Source organism: Larimichthys crocea, chromosome XXI, assembly GCF_000972845.2.
Source record: "Larimichthys crocea isolate SSNF chromosome XXI, L_crocea_2.0, whole genome shotgun sequence".
Taxonomy (NCBI): Eukaryota; Metazoa; Chordata; class Actinopteri; family Sciaenidae; genus Larimichthys; species Larimichthys crocea.
Genome location: NC_040031.1, coordinates 19040609 through 19064970, shown reverse-complemented (window position 1 = coordinate 19064970; position 24362 = coordinate 19040609). Strand labels below are relative to the sequence as shown.

Sequence of the window (24362 nt, the reverse complement as noted above, 5' to 3'; positions counted from 1 at the left end):
TCCCTCTCCTCACTCTAACATCTGATAGCCCTGACCACTTGCCAAGTATCCTACTCAGTGTCTCAGATCAATACGATGAAAACCTCTCACTCTTTATCTCTAGTATCCTGTCCCCTTATCTTGGTGTCCTACTGTCTTGTTGTTGTTCCCTGCATCTTTCAGAAGGACTTTAAGAAATTACTTCATCATTAGAAAGATGGATGCTCTGATGGTTTAATCTTTTTACAATAGCTGAACTGCTTTGAGACTCCTAAATAGTTTCCAACACTGTCAAGGCACTCCAGAATTAATGATATGATGACACTTGTTTCAAACATGAATATATATATATATATGAATCATCATGGTGTGGTATTCCTTTCACTGAGGCTGATATCTGTTACATGAATCAGGAAAATATTTTCCAAATGAGATTAGTGGAGTCCACTGCAGAGCAGAGCAAGGATAAAGCAGAGATATGTGACCAATTGGAAAAACCGATTGGAAGGCTAAAGGTCAAAGAGGTGTGGCATTAAACTGTACTGAAAGGCATATCTATTTCATGGATGTGCACACTGTGTTCGCCCATGGGATCTGTGGATTCCAGCAGCAATATGAGACACACACACACACACACACACACACACACACACATCACATAACACAACACATAACACATCACATAACACAACACACATACTCATACCGTAACACATACATTTAGGAATGCGGACTGTTCTAGTGTTGCACACACACACATACACCCAGTTACATCAACACGCTGAAATCCCTCATGCCATAAGGCTCATCAACTTGATATGCCAATTGATTAAGTAAATTAATTTAACTGTATAATTTGGAAGCATTGTCTGCAGATGATCTATGGATCACTGTGTTGCTCCATTTGGATGCTAAAAAAAAAAAAAAAAAGTCAGTGTCTTTCAATGTCCTCTCATATGTTTGATATCATTTGTGTACGTTGTTTAAACTTATTATATTCACATTGTATAATTGCGACTCTGCTAACCCTCATCATATAAATCACAACAGTCTGTAAGAGCTATTATTACTCTTTGTACTACTTTATTACTGTAATTAAAGTGCACAATTCTATGTTGCAGGTGAAGAAATGTAAGCAGTAAGTATTATAAGATGAATGTGAGTATATGAATAAAGTTCAATTTCAAATTAACTATAATTATCATGTACTGAATAATCTGTGAATACAAAATGACTGATATATGTCAGCTTCATTTTTACTTTGCCATACTGTTTTTTTTAAATAGCTTATTATTGTCATTTGTTGTTAGTTTATTCTTGAATAATAGTCATAGCTGAGATGTTTTTGTACACTGTCTCCATTGTTTAAGAAAAAAGTTTTGATGTCATTATGTTTTTATTCACATTTATTTAAGGTTAAATGACTAAACGCCTCATCTTTATTCATATGCTATATAAATTATTTGTACGAAAATGTATAAATTGAGCAGAGAATAGGATGAGATAGGGTTTTAGTTCATATGTTTTGAGAAGGAGAAACCCATTATCTTCTTTAGTGTACAAACCTTAAAAGCATTGAAATAAAAAACTGTAAGAGTGCCAATACTCATAAATTAAATGCCTTGTCTGTGGTGTAAACTTTTCAAATTTAACAGGATTATGTTACTTAGTTAAAATTGAATATGTCCTCTTTCTGGCAGAATGTAAAAACTATTGAAAACTGATACTTAGAAAAACACACAAAGTAAGTTAAATTCCAACACTGAACAAACACAACCCTTTGGATTATTTTGAGACTAGTTAATCATATAAACATTCAGTCATGTTTAAATCTCTGTATTTCCCTATAATCTGAACCTTTGTGGGCCAGTGTTAGGCCACAGACAACATTAAAGCACACTACAACATACATGTAATGCAGGAATGTGTTAATGTACTGCATGCCCAATGAAAAAGAATCTAACACAGTGTAAATACATGCTGTCTATATTTTTGACAGACCTAAATTCATTACACTAACAACCAGACTGGAAATCAAGGTAGCCCGAGGCAGTTTGGAAGGATAGGTTAAGAAAATAAGGGAGGTATGCTAAGCTACAAAATCAAGCTTGAAATTTGTTTGCCTCTTCACATCCAGGCATGGAAAATGCTGAAAATCCTCCCTGCTACACAATGTTCTGGAAGATTTCCATGTTTACTGAGCTCATTAACCTTCATGGCTTAAGGTAATCTCTTGTGGCTTTGGGTTTCCACAATACAAGGCAGGCACATCCACAGACGTTGTCGCTATACTCATTTAGAATTTCTCTTAACTCTCATCTGGGCTTGACTCTTTCCTTGGGTAAACCAACACATTTATGACCATGCCTTACAAATGTACCTATACAGCAGCATGGAAAACTCTGAGATGGGGTGAGAGAAAAGGAGATGAGGCAAGAAGAAAAGGGTTATTGAGAAAAGGTCAAAGTTAACCTGTGGACCATTGGTAGCAAGCAGACCTTATATAAACTTGATCAACTAGCTATATGCAACACAGTGTTAGAGGAAACACAGCATTTGCTCCTCCTTGCATGGCGGTAGTGCTCAACAGCCAGCAGCCAGATCTTTTTGTGTATCTTATCGTATCATTTCAACATAAACCATGTACTGAATGATTCTATTTTCTTTTGAGCAGCACTACCGAACATCCAAGGAAAACTGAAACAAAGAAGGCAGCCATATGCCCAGACCATATAACATCAGATTAGATTCTAGAAAGCAGCCAATTTTAATTAACCCCTTCTTTGAAAAGAGTAAAACAAACCTTGTATTTATTTAATCTAATGACACTTTCAGTACCACAGACAATGGATTTTCTCACTATAATTGCAATGCTGTTATGATTAATTAGCTCTGCGGGAAACCTGGTCTTTATATGTGGAGGTCACCTCTATAATCCCTTTTACATGTAGGTAGCATAAGAGTTTTATGAAAAAAATGGGATTGTAAAGGAATGGAGACAAACAACTGGGGTGAAATTATGAACAGTTTATTTTCAAAATGAACATTCAAGTTTTTTGAAGTGAAAATTGATTCCAAATAAGATAATACAATGATTAAGTGATCCATTGATGTGATTATGAATTGTTTCTTATCTCACAGCTGTTCATACTAGGAGTAGTTGTGGTGCCATCACATTGAATACATTTATACCCACCCCTCAGTGGTTATATAATCAGAAAGTGTTCTCATGTTTGAAGATGTCTCACAAGATTTGTGTGACAGACATTTTCATACCACATGAAATGAGAAACTCCTACTGTCCCAGTAGGAAAAGACTGAATTCTTCAACCACAGGCCAGACAAACTGTAAACTATCACAGGCACTAGATTTGGATCTAGCTAAGTTAATTTTTTTTAACTTGCCAGCACTTGATGATAAAATCTGAAGGAGTTTTCCCTAAACTCTGGTACTTTGATACCAGATATGTCTGAGCCCAGCAGCCTCTTTTGTGACCCTTGACCCCTAATGAGAAGAACATGGACCTGATCAAAACCTCTGTGAAAGCAGATATGCATGGATGCACAATGCCAAATGACATCTGATATCCAATTAGAACCAATGACGCCCCGGCTTCCTGATTCAATCACATGTCACATCTACAAGTCATTTGCTACAGCAAGGGAGAACAACTGGACAAAGAGCATTCAGAGGATACATTTAATCAACTTTTTCAAAGCAGCTCTTCACACAGCAAATGAAAACATCCATCATAGGGTGTGTTTAGGATATTCACTGCATCCTGCCTGTACTTCCACAAATCCAGGAGTGAGGAGAGATTATGTATGTCCGTAAATCAGGCAGCAGGAACACAAGTAGTCATTACTCTAAGGGGAACAACTGTTTCTAGCTCGTACACACATACCTCTCGTCTTCCAATACCCCCAGGCGGCCATCAATACCGCCCAGCTTGACAACTCCCACACAACACTTGGTTGTCTCCACCCAGGCCCAGAGGTTCAATGTCAACGCCTGACAAACACATACATCTGCACAGCTGTAAATACCCTGTAATATAGAACCAGTAACACCTCTGCGGTCTGACATCTTAATTTCGTTCTCATCTCCTTTTTCTCTCCCCTTTAGTTTTTCCTGTCATGGTGTTTGATATCTTGATTGTGGCGTGGTACTGTGTAAGTTTGCTATGGGGACAGTGTTTATTGGAAAACACCTCTTGCACCTGGACACACTTGCATAAACAGATACAAATATGTGCTCACTTGTGCTGTGCCAACTAACTCTTACACTGTCCATAACTGTTTTCTGAGGCATATCTTTAAGTTCGGGCCTCTCTTTTCCCCTCTTAAATAAAAAGGAAAGAGATACTGAAATGAGTTTCTCAATCACACCGGACCACAAGCTGTCCTTGAATAACAAGTATGTTTTATTTCAACTGAAAAATTCAACTCTCCATTATGAATTGCCAAAAAATACTTCCAAAAATAATAAAGACATAGAAGCTCTGACAAGCCACTTTTTAAACCTGGCCCAGACAATATATTTTAATTAGAGTCTAACTTTTGCCACCTACTGGGACAACCCCAGTCCCATGCACTATATCTGATGTGCCAATATGGGTCACTAGACACAGGGAAACCACTTAAAATGAAGAAGGTGGAAAAGGAGTATAGTGTGTGTATGTGCCTTTGTCTGTGTGTGAGCATCCTGTAAGATCACTACAGGGGTCCTGAGCTGACTTGCTTGCTCATTAAACCAATCACATCAAATTAAGCACTTCCTTCCTTAAAATCAGGTTTCTTTCTCTCAATTCTTTTTCATTGTTTGACCCCCCACTGCCTCTGTCTGCCTCTCTCTCACAGCAAGTCATCTTTACTCATTGGTTCATCTCCAACCAAATGTGAAGGTCAAGTTAACTCAAGTCAAGTTAACACAGCAGTGTGCTGAGCAACTGCCTGACATATGACTATGACTATATTGTGAAGAGCTCCTCACGAGTCTGACAATGGATCTTTTCTGTAGGAAAACATAGTTACACAAAGCATAAATGCAAATATAAGATTCCTGGAAAAATAACCTGCAGGAAGAATGATTTGTAATAATCTTGTTATGTCTCTGACTTGTTGATATTGTGACAATGTGGTATCTCTACAGGAGACATGTTTTTTCTACCTCAGGCCTTTTGTCCACTCTCCCTTTACTCTGTCTTTTAAAGTTTACCTTGACCTCTCAAACATCTCATTTTGTAATATTTTTGGAATGTTTTGCTTCGCCATTTTATTTACTCTCCACCACCTCAGTGAACTAATTAATTCACAACATTTTAGACCCATGTGAGGTATAGAGGGGCAAACCGTTGAGGTGCAGACCATAAGAATGAGTGGTGTAAACAGTCATTAAAGATGCAGCATTGATTTTTGAAAAGTACATTTATTTATAGAAGATTCTGGACATATAAATGCTGCTGTTCTTCTTAAATAGATTATATTGTGATCATAAGGTACAGATAAAGCGGGATTACGCATTTGTTTTATAACACTGTTTTGTAAGACTGTCTTAAAGCCTGATCTAGTGTCCCTTTACTGTTTCCCATTTGGGAGAGATGTAGTTTGTTTTTTGCCGCTGACTGATAAATAAACTATAGGCAAGGAGGAAGTCTTTGAAATATTTATTGTCTTTGTTACAAGAAACATGGTGAAATGACTGTGGAGGAGCTGAAAATGGGAGACTTCAATGTTGTCTGTTTAGACATATGTATGTAGAGGTCAAGCACCTCCCTAAAATTCACTAAATCAGTCAACACACCTTCTGAGAATGTATTTCACAGAAAGATCTTGTCAACGTTCTGCTGTGTACAATGTTATCTATGTTATTATGTAAGTCAAAAATACTATCCGGGTCAGACTCACTGGGTTGCATAGTGCTCGATTTTCACGCTTATGCTGTGGTTGTTTATTCTGGGAAACATGTAACTTGCTCAGTGTGATCACAAGCTTTAATGTTTAACTCTAACTTTCTCTCTCTTTCTCTTTCACATACACACACACACACACACACACACACACACACACACACACGTACACAATAACACTAAACAAGAGACCAGCTGGTCCTGAATCATTCTGACATCTGCATACAGTGTACAGGGATTTGTGTTTCTATATCAGGAGAGGCTCAGCTGAACTAACCCTAACCCATTCTCAACATGTCTGCTGTTCGCTTGAGAGTGTCTGGAACTGCACTTGTACAAAGCTTTATTTCTTGTATATTGATTTTATCTCTTCAGAGAATTTAAGTGAGAAATTCAAGGAAAAGAGGCTCCAAGACAAATTTATTTAAATAATTTTCCAAAACAGCAATAAAGAGAACATCTATTGAACCTACAGTACATAAGAGTGAAGCGTTTGTACAAAAATATGTCGTTTTGTCAACACAAACATAATACCTGATAATCACTATAGTTATACAGATCGGTAATATGACTAAATTGAGCATGCTGTATCTCCTGTACATGTTATATAAATATTTACAGTCATTCAACATGAATGCATTGTCATCACCATAAGCAAACTTATTTTTTTCCCCAATCCCATCAATCCAACCTTGTTTTAATATCATCAAATTAATGCCTTTATAAACTGTCTGTACTGTTTGCCAGTGAACACTGTAGGAAAGATCAGTTATGTTGCAAACCTTCATCTGGTCATCTCATCCCCAGTAGCACTGCAGCTGAACTACAAATCAATAAATGCCTATGCGAACTTGCAAATAGCAAAAGTCATTGTTATTTAGTCTCTGATGTTTTTTTCTAAATATGTCATCTACAAACAGAACAAAATTATAATTTCAGTTTTATCCAAAGAACTAATTGCTCTTAAAAATTCAAAAGGAAGATTCAGAAATAAAATCACATGGTAGTTTTCCTCTAAAACCACAAAATTTCCGTTCATACTGGTAGATGAATGAGATTACATACTCAAAACGAAATACTACTTAAAACTGCTTGTTGAAATGAATACTTTTATTTTGAACTGTCGAAGTGTATACTTCAGTCTTAGTCTGCCATACCCCGTTAGCTCCGAGTTGATCTGTCATTTCAATTGCAGTTCTGTGTCAAACCTGCTTTGTTATCCAACTGGACAGCTAACCCTGAATTTGTATCATTTGTACCACACCCCTCACTGCTTTGCTGTCCTCACCACCCTCCCTTGTTTTTCCCACTCTTCCTCCCTCTCTCTGTGGTGTCTCCTGTTTCTGCTCTTCTTCATTTCCTGCATATGTTTCCATTTGCCAGCTCCCAATTTTCCTCGGACCCTTGATGGCCTCTTCTCCAGCCACAAGGAATCACAGTACTCCTCCAGAGAGCCAAATGGAGCGCTCATCACTCTCAGGTAGTCTTTATAACGTTGGCGGGACTCAGCGCCATGATGGAGCTCCGCTACAGGGTCTTCAATGGACTTAGACTTCCCATCCAGTTGACCGTGTGAAACAAGTTGTAACGTAACACGGAGGAGAGTGTGGGTGAAGTGTGTATGCTCTTGAGCCACACAGACATACATGCCAGCATCAGAGGCGTGGAGGGAACGGATCAGGAGACCTCGACCTGTGCTTATAACACGATCATCCAGCTGGACCTGGGGGACAAAAAAAACATCCTTCAACACAAACTCACACTCACCTTTATTTACACTACAATATATTACACAATTATTACACTAATATTACACTGAAATACGTGTTTCGTAATAATAACAACGAGAAATTCTGTCTCTCTACCCCTAAAACAATCAATCATAATGACAACAGTTTGCCAGTACAGTCGTCCCTCGCTATATCGCGGTTCACTTTTCGCAGACTCGCTGTTTCGCAGATTTTTTTTAGTGTAATTTTGCATGCTTTTTTTTTTTACAGCGTACTGTACAGTATGAACGCGCATTGTGTTCTGCGTCCTAAATTGGCTAAGGGAGAACCGCACATGTGTTCTGCGTCCTGTTTAAGGGAGTACTGTACAAAATGTGTGTAAAAAGTGTGTGGTTAAGGGTTTCACAGCCTTAAAACATGTATAATAATTTTAAAACTCACTTCGCGGATTTCGTTTATTGCGGGTTATTTTTAGAACGTATCCCCCGCGATAAACGAGGGACCACTGTATCTGCCACCTTGTTCACACACATAGATTTTCATGCCTGATTTGTATCCAAGGTGCATTGAACATGGTAATGATCCTTGAAACAGGAAACATATTGAATTGGGTGTGGTGAGTGTGGGGCAGGGGTCATTACGTGGTGTGGAGAGATCTTTAGATACATAAGTGTCAGCAGTAAGCAAAGGCAAAAGAAGCGAAAAGGCAAAAATGTGGGTGTCTGTGTATGTGTAGGTGTGTATGTGTATGTGGGGGTGGGTGGTTTTGTTTGTGTGTGCAAGTGTGTGTGGGAGAGTTAGGCGTTAAGGTGTAAGGGTAAGTAGTGTGCTAATGTTTATAGTCTACTCTTTTCATTTAGCATCCACCACGATTCATCAGGTGGCATGGCTGCTGTCAGGTCCTAAAACAACACAGCTGTGTTCAGAGGACAGAGACAGAGTGGATGTATGTGCGGATGCTTCAAAAGAATACCTCCCACAGGCCTGCACTGACCCCCCCCCAGAAGTGCAACTGATAAGAAAACTAGAGAAGCGTAAACTTCACATAGAAAACCATTGATATTTGCCTGTTCGTTTGTGTTGTGACTTTTATTTCCTACATCCATCCCATACCCTGAGTGTTTGTGTGTGTGTGTAGGTGCATACTTGTGCAATAGTTCCTAGGTTTGACACTGATGATGTGTTGTCCAGCCAGAGGCAGACCCACAGGCCTCAGAGGCTCTCTGCACCTTGACCCCTACCTACATTGGACTTTCTAGCGTGTCTCCTATCACATTCTCCTTTCATGACACACCATGACAAAAACACATGGGAAATAAATGAAAAAGATAAAACCTCGCATATGCAAAGTCTTTGTGTGCCTGCATGTGGGGCAACCCAATGAAACACAGCTTTTAATAGTCAAACAAATTACAAGTTTGAGTGCATACTTTTAAATTAGGTTAAGAACTTCCCTTGTTTCCAGCAAGGCTGTGCAACATCATCCATGCCTTTCTTATTACAAATGTCCTAATAGGCCACAATTCCAGGCTCCAGGCGGGGAGTACACACACACACACACACACACACACACACACACACAATCAATGTGGTGTGAGAAAGACAGAGGAATCTCTTCCAGCTCATATCTTTAATAACTGACCTTTGCGAGGGTATAAGAGAGGAGAGAGTGTGTGTATGAGTGTGTGATCAGAATAAGTATTTGTGTGGGCTGCAGGTGCTGGTCAAGGATGCTTTTATCATAACCCATTGGGAGGTAGAAAGTGTGGAGGGAGACATGGAAGGGACATTGTACAGAGTAAGAAGCATGAAGGCAGGAAGTGAAGAAAGATAAGGGTGGGGGAGAGGACACTTCAGACATCACCTGCTCCAACACCACAGGTCCAGCTGTGAGAGCATGTAGACCACCTTGTCACGCAAAGAGGAAAGCCCTTGGTCACCAAACCCAACTACAAGATGGAACCAACTGAATCAATGGATCTTGTTCATGACTCCTAGGTCTCTGCTGTAAGGGTCACTCAAATCTGATTTTTGGTTAATGATGATAATCTGGGTTTATTGGGTGGTTTAATATGGTTGTAGTTTTAATATTTAAGCCACAAAGTTTGAAGTCGTAAAATTCAGGTAACAAGGTTGTCGTTTTCTTTGTACTTGACACAGCTGCCAGTAAAGGTAACAGCAACAAGTGGTAGTGACAAAGAAAGGAAACAATGACTCATGCCGAAAAGAACAAAAGCAACAATAACAGTGAAGTCATGTTCCCATAAAAAGATGAGGGGGAAAAACAAGAACATCAATTAAAAGCGATTTGATTATCTTCCATGTAACAAGGCTCAGAAAAAGACATTCTGAAAAACATGCTATGACTAATCTCTTCCATCACCTGAGGAAGTACACTGAGTTTCATTGACCTCGAGCTTTGTGGGGATCATTTGAACTTCTTTACTTTGTGTTGACTTTTCTGAGTGGAGTAAAAACTAAGAAGCCATTTTACAGCAATTGTGTGAGCACAATAAGTAAAAAAGAAAATCTGCTCTTAAACGACGTCCTGTCTTTCCTGTTCAGTTTGAAGGCTGTGTTTGTAGCCTGGCATGTTAATTAAATGTTAATTTATTCGCTCTTTAGTAGAAACAATTTATCTTTCAGCCATGTGTAATTACTTGGAAATCCAAGCATTTGTGCAGTTTCTTCTTGTCTTGGGGATTTTGTGTCTCCAAACATTTGAGATGTTCACTGGCTCCCATGCCAAATTTATTTATTTATGTAAAGACTGTTGTACTATAAAGCCATGTTTGCTCATTGAAATATTTCTCATTTCCCCCAAAACATTGTCTGAATCATAATGAACCATCTGCTTTCTTTGGATTTCAGTAATTTACTTACTAAGTCAGATATCATAATAGATGATGAAAAAGGAAAGGTATTTGCTGCAAAGCACAGCATGAGCATGAATTACTTTTTAATAATCCAGGTGGTCCTACCTTTTCAGTGGCAGAGAAGATACAATTTCAGTCACCTAGAAATGTTTATATACATAGTTCTAACATTTGCCATTATAAACACCACTGTTGAGCCATCATATTCTGCACATTCTGCTTTATTTGTTTAGCTTCTGAGTCTATCACATAACAATCCCGAGGGAGGAAGAACTCCTGCATTCTATCCTTCATCACTTTGTCTTAAGTACAATAGGTCACATATCATTGCATGACTAGACACACAAACACAGAAAACACCCCATTGTGTTTATTACCCTAAAACACATGGCAGTCCCTAGGGAGCGCTCTGTTATGATTTCTGCTGTAGGGGATCATAAAGAAACACGCACATACGCACACAGGGCTTTCTGCTGCGCAGACCCGTAAAGGACCACATGGGTCTTAAGTGACCTCTGCACCTGTCAGTGTGTTTACATTTACCCCAGAGAGAGAGAGGACAGGGGACCGGTTGTGGGAGTAAATAAGTCTAGTTGGAAGTGGTGAGCGGGTTGAGTGGTAAGCAGGCCACTCCCAGTGGGTAGAGGAAGCATTGTATGTTTTGATAGGGGAGGGGCGGGCACCAAGGTGCTGAGTAAGCAGGTCTCTGTTGTCCCATTCAGGAGACGAGTGTCATCATCAATGAGTTCCTTTCAACACCTCAAATGCAAACACATTACCCCTCTGTCCCTGTATGTCCTTCTCTGTCTACCATCCTGTCTGCAAGGATCAAGGAGATTTTTGCAAAACTGAAATGATAAAAAAAATGTTCTTTAGAAATGCTGAAATGAGCTTTAAAGTTTCTGCAATCTCTCGCCAACTACCCCATCATTTATTGAGTTTTAAATGTTTTTGAGCAGTTTTTGAATGAGGATCCATAGCATCATTTGATTCTTATTTTCAGGTGATTATACACAGGTGAAAACATAAATATGAATATTATATTCAATTTCCTCTATATTCTCTAAATAGAGCCCCCGAAACACACAAGACCTTGAAGTAATGTTTTGTGTGATGTCAGTATGTCAGTAACAATTTTCTGATGCACTACTGCATGTTGCTGACCAGAACACAACTTGAAGAATCTATCTAGCCTCCCTTGAATAACTTTCAGAAGCCCACCAGTAAAAACAGTTAGCTATTCAATAAGGGGAAAAAAGTTAAATGCAAGTTTAAAATGTAAATTCTATGTTGTTCCCTCTTTTCCCATTTTTTATATGAGATAGATAATGTCTCAACCTCATCCCCATGTGTGTGACAGTTTCAAGTCATTCCTCACCTTCTCTAAAAACAGAGAAGCTGCAGAGAGTTTCAGAAAGCCCTGAAGACTCACATATCAAAAAGCCAATAATTCCACAATGTATGTGACTTTTGGGTATTTAACTTTGTGTATGCTGTCAAAGCATTTTTTATCTTCCCCAAGATAAGGACCTGGAGCAATCTGATTTGTGGCACAAACAGTTGTTGAGTTCAAGGCTCAGACCTCATAGCCAATAAGGTTGAAGTGAAGTATGATGTTTTTGGATGTTTTGAAGTACTTATGTAAGAAATTTACATTCTTTTCTGCTTTGTGACCTGGCATGAAAAAAATTTAACCCCTCAGGTACAGTAAACCCAAGAAAAGCAAAAAGGAAAAGGTTACTGGGAGAATTTATGTTTGGGTTCTGTGTGTGTACATGTGTGTGATTGAGCACGCTCTCTGACCTCCTCCCTGCGTTCAGATCCAGGTCTCTGTATGTACCACCGGATCTGGGCCTGTTGAGATTTGGGGATACACTCGAGGAATGTGGAGTTGCTCTGCACCCCAAAGAGGACCCTCTCTTCGACCCGTCCCCCAACAAGACCTAAAAAAAAACAAAAAACACGACTGTTATTGATCCAAGAGTCTTTTCTCTGGTTCTAAAAAAGGTATTTCATGCAGGTTTCCTCTAGTGGCTAGTTAAGTGATTTGTGTGTTTACAGCCATGGATACAGGTTAAACTTCTTAAGAGAACAAAGTCTACATACTGTCTTCTATGTCCCAGCACTGGCTGGCAGGGTCTCCATGCTTGATGTCCTGTCTTCTGGCTCGTCTGGACAGACACAGACACAGACACATATTATTGAGCATATAAGATATATGTCATACAATACTGACAGCAGTGATGGGATGTAATGAAGTACATTCACTCAAGTACTGTACTTAAGTATATCTCATGTTACTTGATCTTAATAAATAGGTATAGCTCAACATTAAACATGCACTACACTAAAATGCACATATATTTATATTAATTAATTAAAATAATAATAATAATAGTAAAACTCTATACTGTACAAATAAATAAAAGACATTGCTAACAATCATGGTTGTTCATACAAAATATAATTCAAATATGTTTCTGTGTCTTTATAACTCAGTAAAAATGCTCTGGAAAAAAAAGTAGAAAAAGAAACATTTACATATAAAATAAAGAAATAAAGAATCAAATGAAGGGCCTCTGAAACAGGGGATATCTTTTCTCAAATGTCAAATTTGCATAAACTGGAAAATTAGGAATGCTATGGTGAGCACGTGAAGAAGTTGCGTGACTATTACCTCCAGCAACAATTTTTCACAACGAAAATGTGATCTAAGATGACCTGTGATTACTGGTTACCCTCAGTGACTTTCTCTAGCTGACATGTATGAAACCTAAATGCACTGCAAAACTTCTCAAGCCATTTTTGATCAATTTTCCTGTATTGAAACTGACCTTTCTCTGTCTGTGATATAACCACCACCCCTTTGTGCAGATTGATATTTGTTTTCCTGTTGACTGTTATAGTATAAATGGTAAAAAATCAAGTTTCTTTGGCCTCTAGCTGTTGTTCACTTGGACTTCTTAAGTTTGTATTGATTTCACCTCCTCCACCTCCTGTCAGTGCTGTGTGATGGGACATCTGTAGCCTACACTCACTGAGACTGTGAAGATCAGTTTTCAAAGAGCCCCTGAGACCAAAAGCAAGGCCTCCACTATTCCACAAACCATAACAGCATCCCCACTGGCCAGTAATCTGACAGTGTGACCTCTATCTGTAGGGTATAGACTCTGTAGAGCCTCGATTCGTGCAAGGAAGCACAAAGAAAAAGAAACACAGATGCACATACAGTACTTGCACCTCAAGGACTACACTTTAGGTGTGGAATGACAGTAGCATTAATCAGCTGAGGAACAGCTTCTCTAATCAAACTGACTAATACACTCTGGCATGGACAAATTCCTAAGAGGTGAAGAGGAAATATGTTTAAGAACAATTATGCACTCCAACTGACAGTCAGATGCCAGAGTAAAGAACACATACTCATAAACCATGGAGAAGTAGAGCAACAAAGGGTCAAAGCAGTTCATAGATAAACTTTTTTTTTTGGATCAAACGGATTTTTCATTTTCCTGCTGCAAGCCATGGTCTCCGATTTCAGAAATCCTAATAGCACCAAGACATCAATGTGGAAAAAACTAATTCAAAAGTCAATCAAAAGTACTACATTTTGAATTGAGTTTCGTGCCTGCACATATACATACAAGCATGTGCATGTGTGTGTACAAATGGTGAAGTTTTATTTTATTTTAATAAAAACATAACATAAAAAGATAAAAATTAAAGAGGTATTTCTCTATACTACATAGTAACTACAACTAAGCAAAGTGAATTTCCAAGACTAAAGCATACCTCTTGGATGCAGGAATGTATCGTGAGCATGTGTGTCCATCCCAGGCGCAGTAGGGGTCTCGTGCCAGGCAGCATTCAGCACAGGCGTGGCCATACAGATGACATCTGCTGAGTGAAACCTGGGCTAGCCCTTCCCTTGAACCGACGTAGAGCTGTTGCTAAAGTGAAACACACACCACACTTTGCTTTAGGGAAGATCAATTTCAAGTTCAAGTTTATTATCCAGAAAGGAAAATGATTTGGTGAGAAGTGCAAAAATATAAACATAGAAAAAGTCCAGCAAAAGAAGCTGTTTTTTTGTTGTGATATTGAATTTTTGTATATATTTATACTTCATCCATTAAAATTTCCTCTCTGGGCTACAGTCCACATTATATTATACCAGTAATATATATAAATTACACCAGTGTTGGCTTATCTACATTGGTTACCAGTTGAATGTAGAATTCATTTGAAAAAAAACTATAAGCACTACATGGACCGAGTCCACTCCATACTTCTGAATTATTATGTCACTAGACCTCATTGAAATCTCTGAGGTCTACTAAACAAGGCCTTTTCGTGATCCCAAAATTTAGGCTTAAAACCAAACCTGACTGAGCCTTTGCAGTCATGGCCAACCTTTGGAACTGCTTCCTCCAAACAATAAAAAAATCAGTAGCTTTAAAAAGCTGCTAAAAACTCACCTGTAGCACTTTGTCCTGTAATGTTTTTTTGCTGAGTAGCTTTTTATATTGTTTTCTATATTATCATTTCCAGTACTAACTTTCTATTGATAACATTGTACAGCACCTTGTGACTCTGATTTTAAAAGGCTTAATGAAAGTCAAAATATGAGGAACTTTGAAAAATGTGACTCAAAGGATCTCATAAGATTCCTAACCAAAACTTTAAAGCAACCACTGCAAATACTAGTAAGCATGCACATACAGTCACACACACATGCAAGTCAAACGCTGCTGGAGATTAATGGAAGCTGTGATTGGGGTTGAGGTGTCTACTGACACCCCTGACCCTAAGATAATGAGGCAGCAGGGGGAGAGAAAGCTACAGGAAAGGCAAAAGGCTAAAGAGAGAGAGGGAAATTGAATACATGAATGAACTGGGGAGAGAAAAACAGTATGCCTTATGCCACATCAGGGATATGCACACGACTGGATGCATGTGGCAAGAATGAAGGCAGACAGCAGGGAAGACATGCAGAAATAATGTGGGAAGAGTGTGTGAATAAAATAGATGAGAATGAGGCCAAACCTGTTTTGAAGATATCTCGATACTGAGGATGGGAGTGGGAACCTGCAAAAAGTAAAACACACAAACTTCATCAGCTTTAACACCTCCATAATAATACACAGTTGGAGCAGAGTTTGAGTAAAAACAGCACGTGAGTTTGTTTAACAGCTTAGAAAAATCCATCGGCATTGCAGAGTTTGTATAACAGAAGCTCACTGAATATTTCACTGTTTGATGAGTCAACTAGCCCACCGAGGACGGCTGGAGTACAGTTGTCATCTTCTATCAAAAAGCAACGCTCACAGCAAAAGCAGAAAACCTGTGTGCTAGTGTTTCTGTATTTATGTGTGTGCCTGTGTTGAAGACCAAACCTGGAAAACTTGAAGTTCTTCAAGCACCACTTCCTCTGTTGACCAGTTCTCTTGAGTTATGCTCACCACCTTCAGAATTGAGCCGGCATCTATGACAGAGTAAGGCACGAGGAAGGAGGTGTGACTGGAATAAGTCAAGTAAGTCACACAGCATGCATTTTTCATTTAGAAGCGAATAATGTAAATCAGCCAAGGATTGTTTTCATATCCATTTAAAATTAGTACATTGAGTCCTATCCCTCACTCTCTTCTCTAAAGCAACAAAAACAGAAAAAAACACTGGAACAAGAGTTTCTGTGGGTCAGTGCTGAGACCTAAGAGAGGATAAGTTCAACCTTATTTATTTTTCAAAAAGCAAGACCATAACAGGGTCAGTAAAACTTTTGGGCTGATGACAATTTGTAGTTATATAGTGCCCTCTGCTAGTCAAATATGGCATTTCAAGAGACAGCTTGAAGAAATGTGTGTCTCACCTGTTCCCAGGAACATGACTTCATATTGTCCATCCTCTGCCAAAACTCTGTCCACCACGATCTGAGTGATGGTGTAGTCCACTCTGACACGTGTGAACACCGGTTGGCCAGTCAGAGGGTAGACAGAGCGATACATAAGAGGGTGGAATCGAATGAAACTGATCACCTCATCTGGGAAGTCTTTGGTGGTCTTAATCTTTGCGTCATATGTCTTGCTAGGACACTAAAAGAAGAAAATAAAAACATGTTGATTTCACAAGATGAGTTTCACATGATGATGTAGTGACTAATCTTCCTTCAGCTAACTAACCAGTGTTTTATGTCTAATAATTTACTGGTGCATGTCTCCCTCTGGTGGTCAAATAATGAACAGCAAGAGGCAGGGCACATCTGGAACATCTGTGAAACTCCTGCTCAACCTTTCTATCTATAATATAGCTTGAACTTTGCGCTCACTCAGCTGTACACCTGAAGCATACACCAAAATCTCCACACATCCCTGTCCCTTGATTAGGTTTTGTAAACAAAATCAAACAAGAATCTGATTAACATGTCGAGTGACCTCATCAAAGCCAAAGTTATGTCATACATCATATGGTTTCATGTGCAGATGTGAATTCAGACCCTGCAGCATCTTGAACATTTCACCCTTGAATCCACAAAGGCACACTTAAATTAGGTCATGTTTATTATGTTGTAATTAGCAAGAAAACTGAGGATTTTATTCATCTGCTTTGTGAAAAGAAAATCATCTCTAGCTAAGAATGCTAAAGTATGAGCTCTATGTTATCTCAGTGCCTTTCAGTGGGCAACGCACCGTTCCAGGGCGAGGGTATGGTATCCTTCCCTCATATTCTACCCATCGGTGGTCAGGCCCCTCCTTGTGGGCGTAAGGTCCATTAAAGGCAGCCCTTATGTCCGCCATGTTGTACACACAGACTGCTGAGCCACGGAAAATGGAACTGAGAGAAAAGTGAAATAAGACACCAGATTAAGGCTCAGGGAGAAAAGGAGAGCACAGGTGGTGTTGATGATGGTGTGATGAATACTAACCTGGAGGTGGTGAAGACTGCATACACTATGGGGTTTTTGCTATCTCTGGTAGGGAGCAGAAAGATATCCTCTATAAGAAAAGGAAGCAACAGAAAGGTTATTTGTTTTTATTACCTTTATCTGCACAGAAAAGATCCATAATAACAGCAGCCTAATATTGCTTACTGCTACTATTGTGCCACTGCTGGCGCAATTAAAAATTCACTCCATTTCTAAAGTGCAATCACAATGTAGTTTCTGGAAGATAAAACCCAGTTTAATGGCCTACATTATCACTTTTTATTCTCTTAGTCACTTACGGAGCTCATCAAAGTGTGTGTCCACTCCATCTGGTCCGGGGATAGAACACACAAGTCTGGCTTTGAGGAAGGTGGTCCATTTATTGGTCAAACTCCTCAGCCCACCCACATCATTCTGAAACACAACCGTAAATACCGTACTGTAACAAAACCATAGTCAGCCTGGTGCAGCTGTCCAACAAGGACAAAAGAGAACCACTCAGTACTCTGTAGTCCAACTGTAATCTATCCAATGGACCCAGAGACAACATACAGCATCGCAGCCTGACTCAGATTCCCTGCACTAATTAGGAAAATAAACAGGTGAACCACATGCCTCTAGTATGGATCTGCTTATTTAACTAGCACAAAAGGAGACCTTCTTGTTAGTATAATAACAGTCAAAAGCAATTAAAAAAGGAGAGGAAAGAGAAAGGGTAGAACAGAGAGAGAAGAGGGGGGAAAAACATCAAAGGAGAAAATTAACAAATGAAAGTGCAGCGTGTTGGAAGAGAGCACTAAAATCAAGTGAGGCTGCTGGTTGATAATGCAGGTTTTATCTCAGCATGTGAATTGCTGTTTTAAGCAGCGACCTTTGATTGAGCCCTGGCAAGAGAATTCAAGTGCACCTCTTTGTAATGCATAGAAAAACTTAAGAGAACCTCCCCATTAAAGCGGCCTAGTGCATTAACTAAGTGGTATGGAAAAGACCGTTTTGGTTCAACACAGATAAAAACGCATTTGCGTTTAAGAGACGGCAAAAAAAAAAAAAATGTAAGCACTTAATGAGGATGTTTCACAATGGTGATAATCTTCAAAGAGGATTGAATGAAGTGCCCCATGCAGGAAAAAAAAAAAACACAGTTAATGAAAGTGAAGGGAAAATACAAAGACCAAAAGAGAAGGAGAGATAGTTGAAAGAGAAAGAAAAAACTAGGGCTGTAATCTTGAGGAATCTCCTTCCAGTCTGTCTTACAGCTTACTCCCAAGTCATAAACACGTTCAAAGCTTTTCTCTAAGAATGTAGCAATAGACCTCTGAATGCTAATGGCAAACTGCTGTGTGGGCTAGTCCCATTTGGAATGACTCACAGCACACTGCATGGCATAGAAAAAGTCCCCAATCATTAATTTTTCGTGACTCTGTCCCCAGTTTGCTGTGTAGTGCGAAGCTTACAGTTATTTTGACATGCTGTCAAAATGGAACCTAATGGGCTCTGAAACATGATATGCTTCTCAACCGTCTTAGCCTCTACCATCTGAACAAAGATAAAGATTTGTATTGTCAAAATGGTTCAGCTTCAGTATGGCTTCTAACAACAGATGTTTGAATGATGACATCTAGTTCTTATTCCAGCCAACACTGAAATGCTTTCACACTGAGTTACATTGAACAAAAGCCTCTGCCAAATTTACAAAATCTGATGTAATGTAATGTTACCACACGTATGAACTCTGTCTCTGATATTTGCAGTCACTTTTAATAGAGACAATGAGATGCTGCAAAGATCTTTGAACTACATCGACCTTTGTGATAATGTAGGCAGCAGCTCTATGAATGCCCTGTCAGCAGAGCACAAAGGGGCTAAACCATGATTTACTGCTCCTGAGAGACTCTTTCAGATGATACAAAAGAAGAATGTATCAGAAAGGCCTCCTCCTGAGGGACATAAACCACCTCTGTAGTGGCCGACAAAAAGATCCTCATCCGATAAGATCATTGTACGAGCTATATGACTCCCCCACACACTGTGAGAGGTCTTGTACTAATGCTGTCTTTCTCTCTACTCCCACTAAGTTGGCCCTACTTTAACTGTACCACTGCAGGACCATTTCTGTTATTACGATCTGGGTTTGGACATCAATGTACAGTATCCTAGTTTTCACTCTTTCATCCCCTTTTTTCTTCCCTCCCTGTCCATTCATATGTCATATCCTCACCTCCCCTCCATGCCTTTGTATACCTCCCACTTTCCACACGTCTCTCTTGTGTAATATCTCACCTTGCACACACGAGCCACACGGGACACGATGCTCTTGTCGTTGCCTTCCCACGACACCTCACGGAAGAAAAAGTATATCTTATCATCATCTGGATTGTAAGTGTCTGCAATGGGATGAGCAGATATAAACCTGGCCTCTAAAGACACAAAGAGGAAAAGAAAGAAAAGAGGGGAGAGTCAGGTAATGGCTTTGCCATGCAGTGCAGCCTCAAGGTGGCATTAACACTTCACTTAGCACATGTTTATTTACTGTCTTGCTCTATTTCAACGGAAAGATCTGATTTACTAGCATTTCTATTTACTAAGCTGGAACTTGGGCTGCGCATAAATCTTTAACTTGCTGCATTGGACTGCATGGACTGCTAATGCAGTGATTTGTAGTCCGAATATTTAGGCTAGTTTAAAAGCAGTTCTGTTTACTTTTCTATGATTTTCAGCCTGTGTGGTAGTATCTGTTATCTGTTATGCAGCAGTGTGGCAACAAAATCTTGCTTCAGCTGGAACCCCCGGGTTTAAATACATGTATTCCCAGTGTTTGAAACAGTACTCAGAACATTAAATTACCATCTACATTAAAATATAGAAATTGCAACAAAAACACAAAGATTGTTATTTTCAGGTGATTAAACACACATGAAAACATAGGTTAAATATTATTATATTATGAATATCCCATTCCATTTCTGCCAATAAATATTTCACACTGGACCTTTAAAGCAGGATTAATTAAATGGCTAGCAGGACACAACACACCATAAAAACAACATTGACATATTAATACCTTATAAAGTTAAATATGTTAACAAACAGTTTGCCATTTAGACACTGAGCAGACATAGAACATTCATTTTCAGTCTGCACACACATAAAGATATGACTGATACTTTTTTGTGTTTATACCTGCATTTGCCAACTGTGATTGCTGCACATGTTGTATATATCTTAGTCTATTTATTTCACTCTGTTGATACTGTTAAAAATCTTTATACTGTATATATCTTAGCATACTCGCTGTTATTTTATATATAGGTACATTGCTGCTGTTTGCAATTCATTTTCTTAGTATTAGTAGTCTGTGCAATGACAATAAAGTTGAATCTAATCTAATCTAATACTGACCCTCTTCTTGTTCTGTTTTGGTCTACACCATGACAAGGGAAAAACCTGGTTCTTTGGTTGAGAAAATGTGCCATGATCTTCACCTGCAAGTTGTAAACCAAAGCTAAAACACTCTATAGGTAGCAGGTTTCATGTGACACAGTCATTTGTATAGCACAAAATAAATGCAGTTCAGTAAATAGTACTGAAATGTATGCAAGGAGAAGTTTTACTGATATCAATACTATCAAAGGGTTCAGGAGAAAAACAAATGCTAAGAATTATTAGTAATTTCTATTTCATGACATTGAACAGAGTAATAAGATGGTGTTAGAACAAGGACAGTAAAAAGTATGTGATTTGGGATATAGTGGGGAGACTATCAACAGCATGCTGGCATCATTGTCCTGATTCAGAGGGGAATTAGTCCAAAAGCTAGAGTGTTGCAGTGACGTTACATCAACATTAGCTCAACCCCGAGAAGCTGAGCCAACCACCAGAGGGTGATTCCCCAACTGGAACAGCTTAATGTACGACTGCTAACACACCCGACAGAAGGTCATTGTTAGTCCTGCGCCACAAGAAAGATGTTCCACAGGCTCACAGAAACAGAAACACTGCAAGAAATTATGTGCTCTTTCTCTCTGCCGGGCCTGCGCCAAAACATGCTGTATACACACACTGAGAGAGAGCGAGAGAGAGACATAATTACTCCAAACATCTCTGACTGTGTGGTTGTGAAATGTGGAGACCATGTGTAAGGATTTAGGTCTTGGTGACAACTGTTGATACACGACAACCCATCAGTGGCTGTAAAACACTTGAGACTGGAGATGTATACAGAGAGAAGACTCCTCCTCAGCGATGACTGTGCATGCTTGTGTATGTGTGTGTGTAAGTACGTGTGTGTGTGTGTGTGTGTGTGTGTGTGTGTGGCTATGCGGTTGTGTGACTAAGACCGTGAACTTTGTGGCACACTGTAAATTCCCCTGTAGGTGTGGTCCCAGCTCAGCTATGGCATTCATATAAAAGTTCCAGCTAAATGAATAAGTGGGCTGTTTTCTTTGCAATGGTATGCCAATAACTATCCTGAGGGCATAAAGAGCCTCTTTGTATCAGTAGAGAGGCTCGAAGTTTGGAGCAATAACAAGTTTTGAGTGCACTCAGCGTGTTAATGTGGATATGTTCAAGCATGTGTGTACCATTGATCCAGTAGTCTTCAGATATGTCTGTGCGTATGTAGTGCTGGTCAGGTGGAGGGCCAAGGGAGCGTGTGAATGTTGTGTCTTTGCCCAGGAAGTCTGAAGATGTGCCAGCAAACAGGTACTGATCTGGAACAAGAACAGAGACAGGTCAGTTAAACATGGCATTAATATACTCATATAATATGCACATTATTATACATGAAAATCTCCACATACCTACGTACACCATAAATACTATCACCATAAAAATACTGATATCAGAAAACATATCATTTAGCTTTCACCATTACATTAGTGACCCCGTTTATAAAAACAGACTGAGAAAAGATTTCACGAGACAAACATATGAAAAAGAGATAAGCAATTCTTGTTTAAAATTCTTTGCCAAATAAAGTTGGATCATCTCTTGCACCGGGAAAGCAAATACATGAATACAAATGTGGTCAAACAACTAGGTGAATTGAAGAAAAGCATCATTTGTTTGTAGACTAATGGTGCTGTAAAGCAATACAATTCTGGTGCACAAGAGATAAGACAGGCAGAGGACTGCCAGAACATTGTATGATGGCTCATCTTACCTGTGAGGACTGAGGTAAATGGTTGCAAGGGGTCAAAAGGACATTTCAATCTGCCAGACTCCACTGTACTAGACAGTAGTTGGAACACACCATCCTGAGAGGTGAAAAACAAGATAATATTACTCTTTCAAATATTTTGGACCAACTCCTGAACTCATGCCACCATCATTTCTACTGGCATTCACCAACTCATATCTACTTTACCTCTCTGTGCCCAGTGATTTCAACAAAAGCACAGTTAGGGTGGAAGGCTCCTGTCCCACAGGCATAGACATGTGTCCGATTGTAGTTGTGGAGGACCCTGACAAAATTGGCACACTCCAACTAGGACAAGTAGGGTCAGAGAAAGAGCAAGGATGAATTGAATGAATGAATGAAGAGGTGTGCTGTTTTTACTAAACACAATGGTGTAAAGATCTGTCTTTAATCTATTGATATCTATTTCTACATAATTTTTTTGTCAAGAAAATATTCTTTCTTCTTTAGAGACACTTACATTTGCATTTTTGCCGGCCAGTTTGCACATTTCAACTCGGTCCCGGTGAGCAGGCCAGTAAATCTAAGGACATACGAATAAAGAAAAAAGTTTTTCCACATCTTATAAAGTAGCATGTGCCTTCACTTTACATCATAAAACAGTCTTCATACAGTTTCAATTTATATGCTTTAATAATAAAATCCAAATCTTTTCTTTAAATGTAAGCCAATAATATAACAATATAATGTGTTCAAGATGCAGTAGGTTCAAATGCAGTACCCAGGAGAGTGCATAATACTCTTATTTAACATCTCTACACTGGCTACTTGTACATTTAGAGTAGAATATAAAATTTTATGGATCACTTTAAAGGGTACTACCAAGTGAGCTCCTAATCCCCTAACCTGATAGGAGCCTAAGTGCAGCCCAAGATCCTCCATAAGGTACTTTTTAGTGGCTCTTTAGGGCCATCAAGGACCCCTCAACTCTGGAACAAACTACCAGAGAAGTTCAGTCAAGCCTTTTCGTTATCATATCAAATCCCTTTTAAAGACACAATGTTCTTCTGAAATGTTATGATTTGTATATAGCTATTTTCCATTTTACTTTCATTTGGTCTATGCTGTTTCCAGTCTTATGTTAATTGAAGAGGGCTATCTAAATTAAATTAATAATGAGCAATGGCTTTTAGCTTCTCTCAGCGACATTTGGAGAATTATTAAACAACTGTTTTAAGATCTACAATAATTAACTTCTCCAGGTGCTGCTACAGGAAAGCAATGGATGTGTAATATCCAGTGGCCTTTCAGTGTACCCCACCATGTTCACACATGTGTTATAAAAGGCTTATGTGCTTAGCGTGTTACCTCTCCTAAATCCTACCAAGGAGAGCTATCGCCAAACTTGTTCATGGGTTGACAGAGGCTCAATACGCATGCAAACACACCGGCACAACTACTAAAACATCTCATGATTCCGAATGATTGCATGCCGCTGAGTAATTCATACAGAGAGCCAGTGTTACAACGTGATCTGTTGACTGAGTGGTGTGTGGCCTGTGTGAGAGTTTAAACTGACCACATAACACACAATATGAAATGATCAGCAGCCTAGTTTTACCTCAGCATATGGGGATATTTAAAGACAGTGGTAAAATGTTTACAACATAGCAGCTATCTCCTAAAAATCAAGGTATAAACAACTGGAATGCTTACTAGCAGATCTGGTTGTGTTTAAGTGCCCGAGGGTCCCTTTCCAGGTATGCATCTTTATTAGCTGATAAGAACCAAATTTGCACCTCGGGACCA

The 24362-nt window shown here is 39.1% G+C and overlaps 1 protein-coding gene across 2 annotated transcripts in view; it reads right to left on the bottom strand.

Annotated features, from left to right (window-relative positions):
• Positions 1-6297: 6297 nt before the first annotated feature.
• The window catches only part of sema3d (sema domain, immunoglobulin domain (Ig), short basic domain, secreted, (semaphorin) 3D), a 30003-nt gene continuing 11938 nt past the window's right edge, over positions 6298-24362 (bottom strand). For both annotated transcript variants that reach the window (XM_010729760.3, XM_019273413.2), the window contains 15 exons: positions 23074-23136; positions 22782-22901; positions 22578-22671; positions 21997-22125; positions 19697-19833; positions 17716-17830; positions 17417-17486; positions 17181-17325; positions 16364-16586; positions 15891-15979; positions 15541-15582; positions 14287-14444; positions 12601-12665; positions 12298-12437; positions 6298-7611 (listed from right to left, as the gene is read on the bottom strand). In XM_010729760.3, the coding sequence (XP_010728062.3) occupies positions 7156-7611; positions 12298-12437; positions 12601-12665; positions 14287-14444; positions 15541-15582; positions 15891-15979; positions 16364-16586; positions 17181-17325; positions 17417-17486; positions 17716-17830; positions 19697-19833; positions 21997-22125; positions 22578-22671; positions 22782-22901; positions 23074-23136 (2046 nt within the window). In that variant the 3' untranslated portion in view covers positions 6298-7155. The remainder of the gene's footprint in view (positions 7612-12297; positions 12438-12600; positions 12666-14286; positions 14445-15540; positions 15583-15890; positions 15980-16363; positions 16587-17180; positions 17326-17416; positions 17487-17715; positions 17831-19696; positions 19834-21996; positions 22126-22577; positions 22672-22781; positions 22902-23073; positions 23137-24362) is intronic.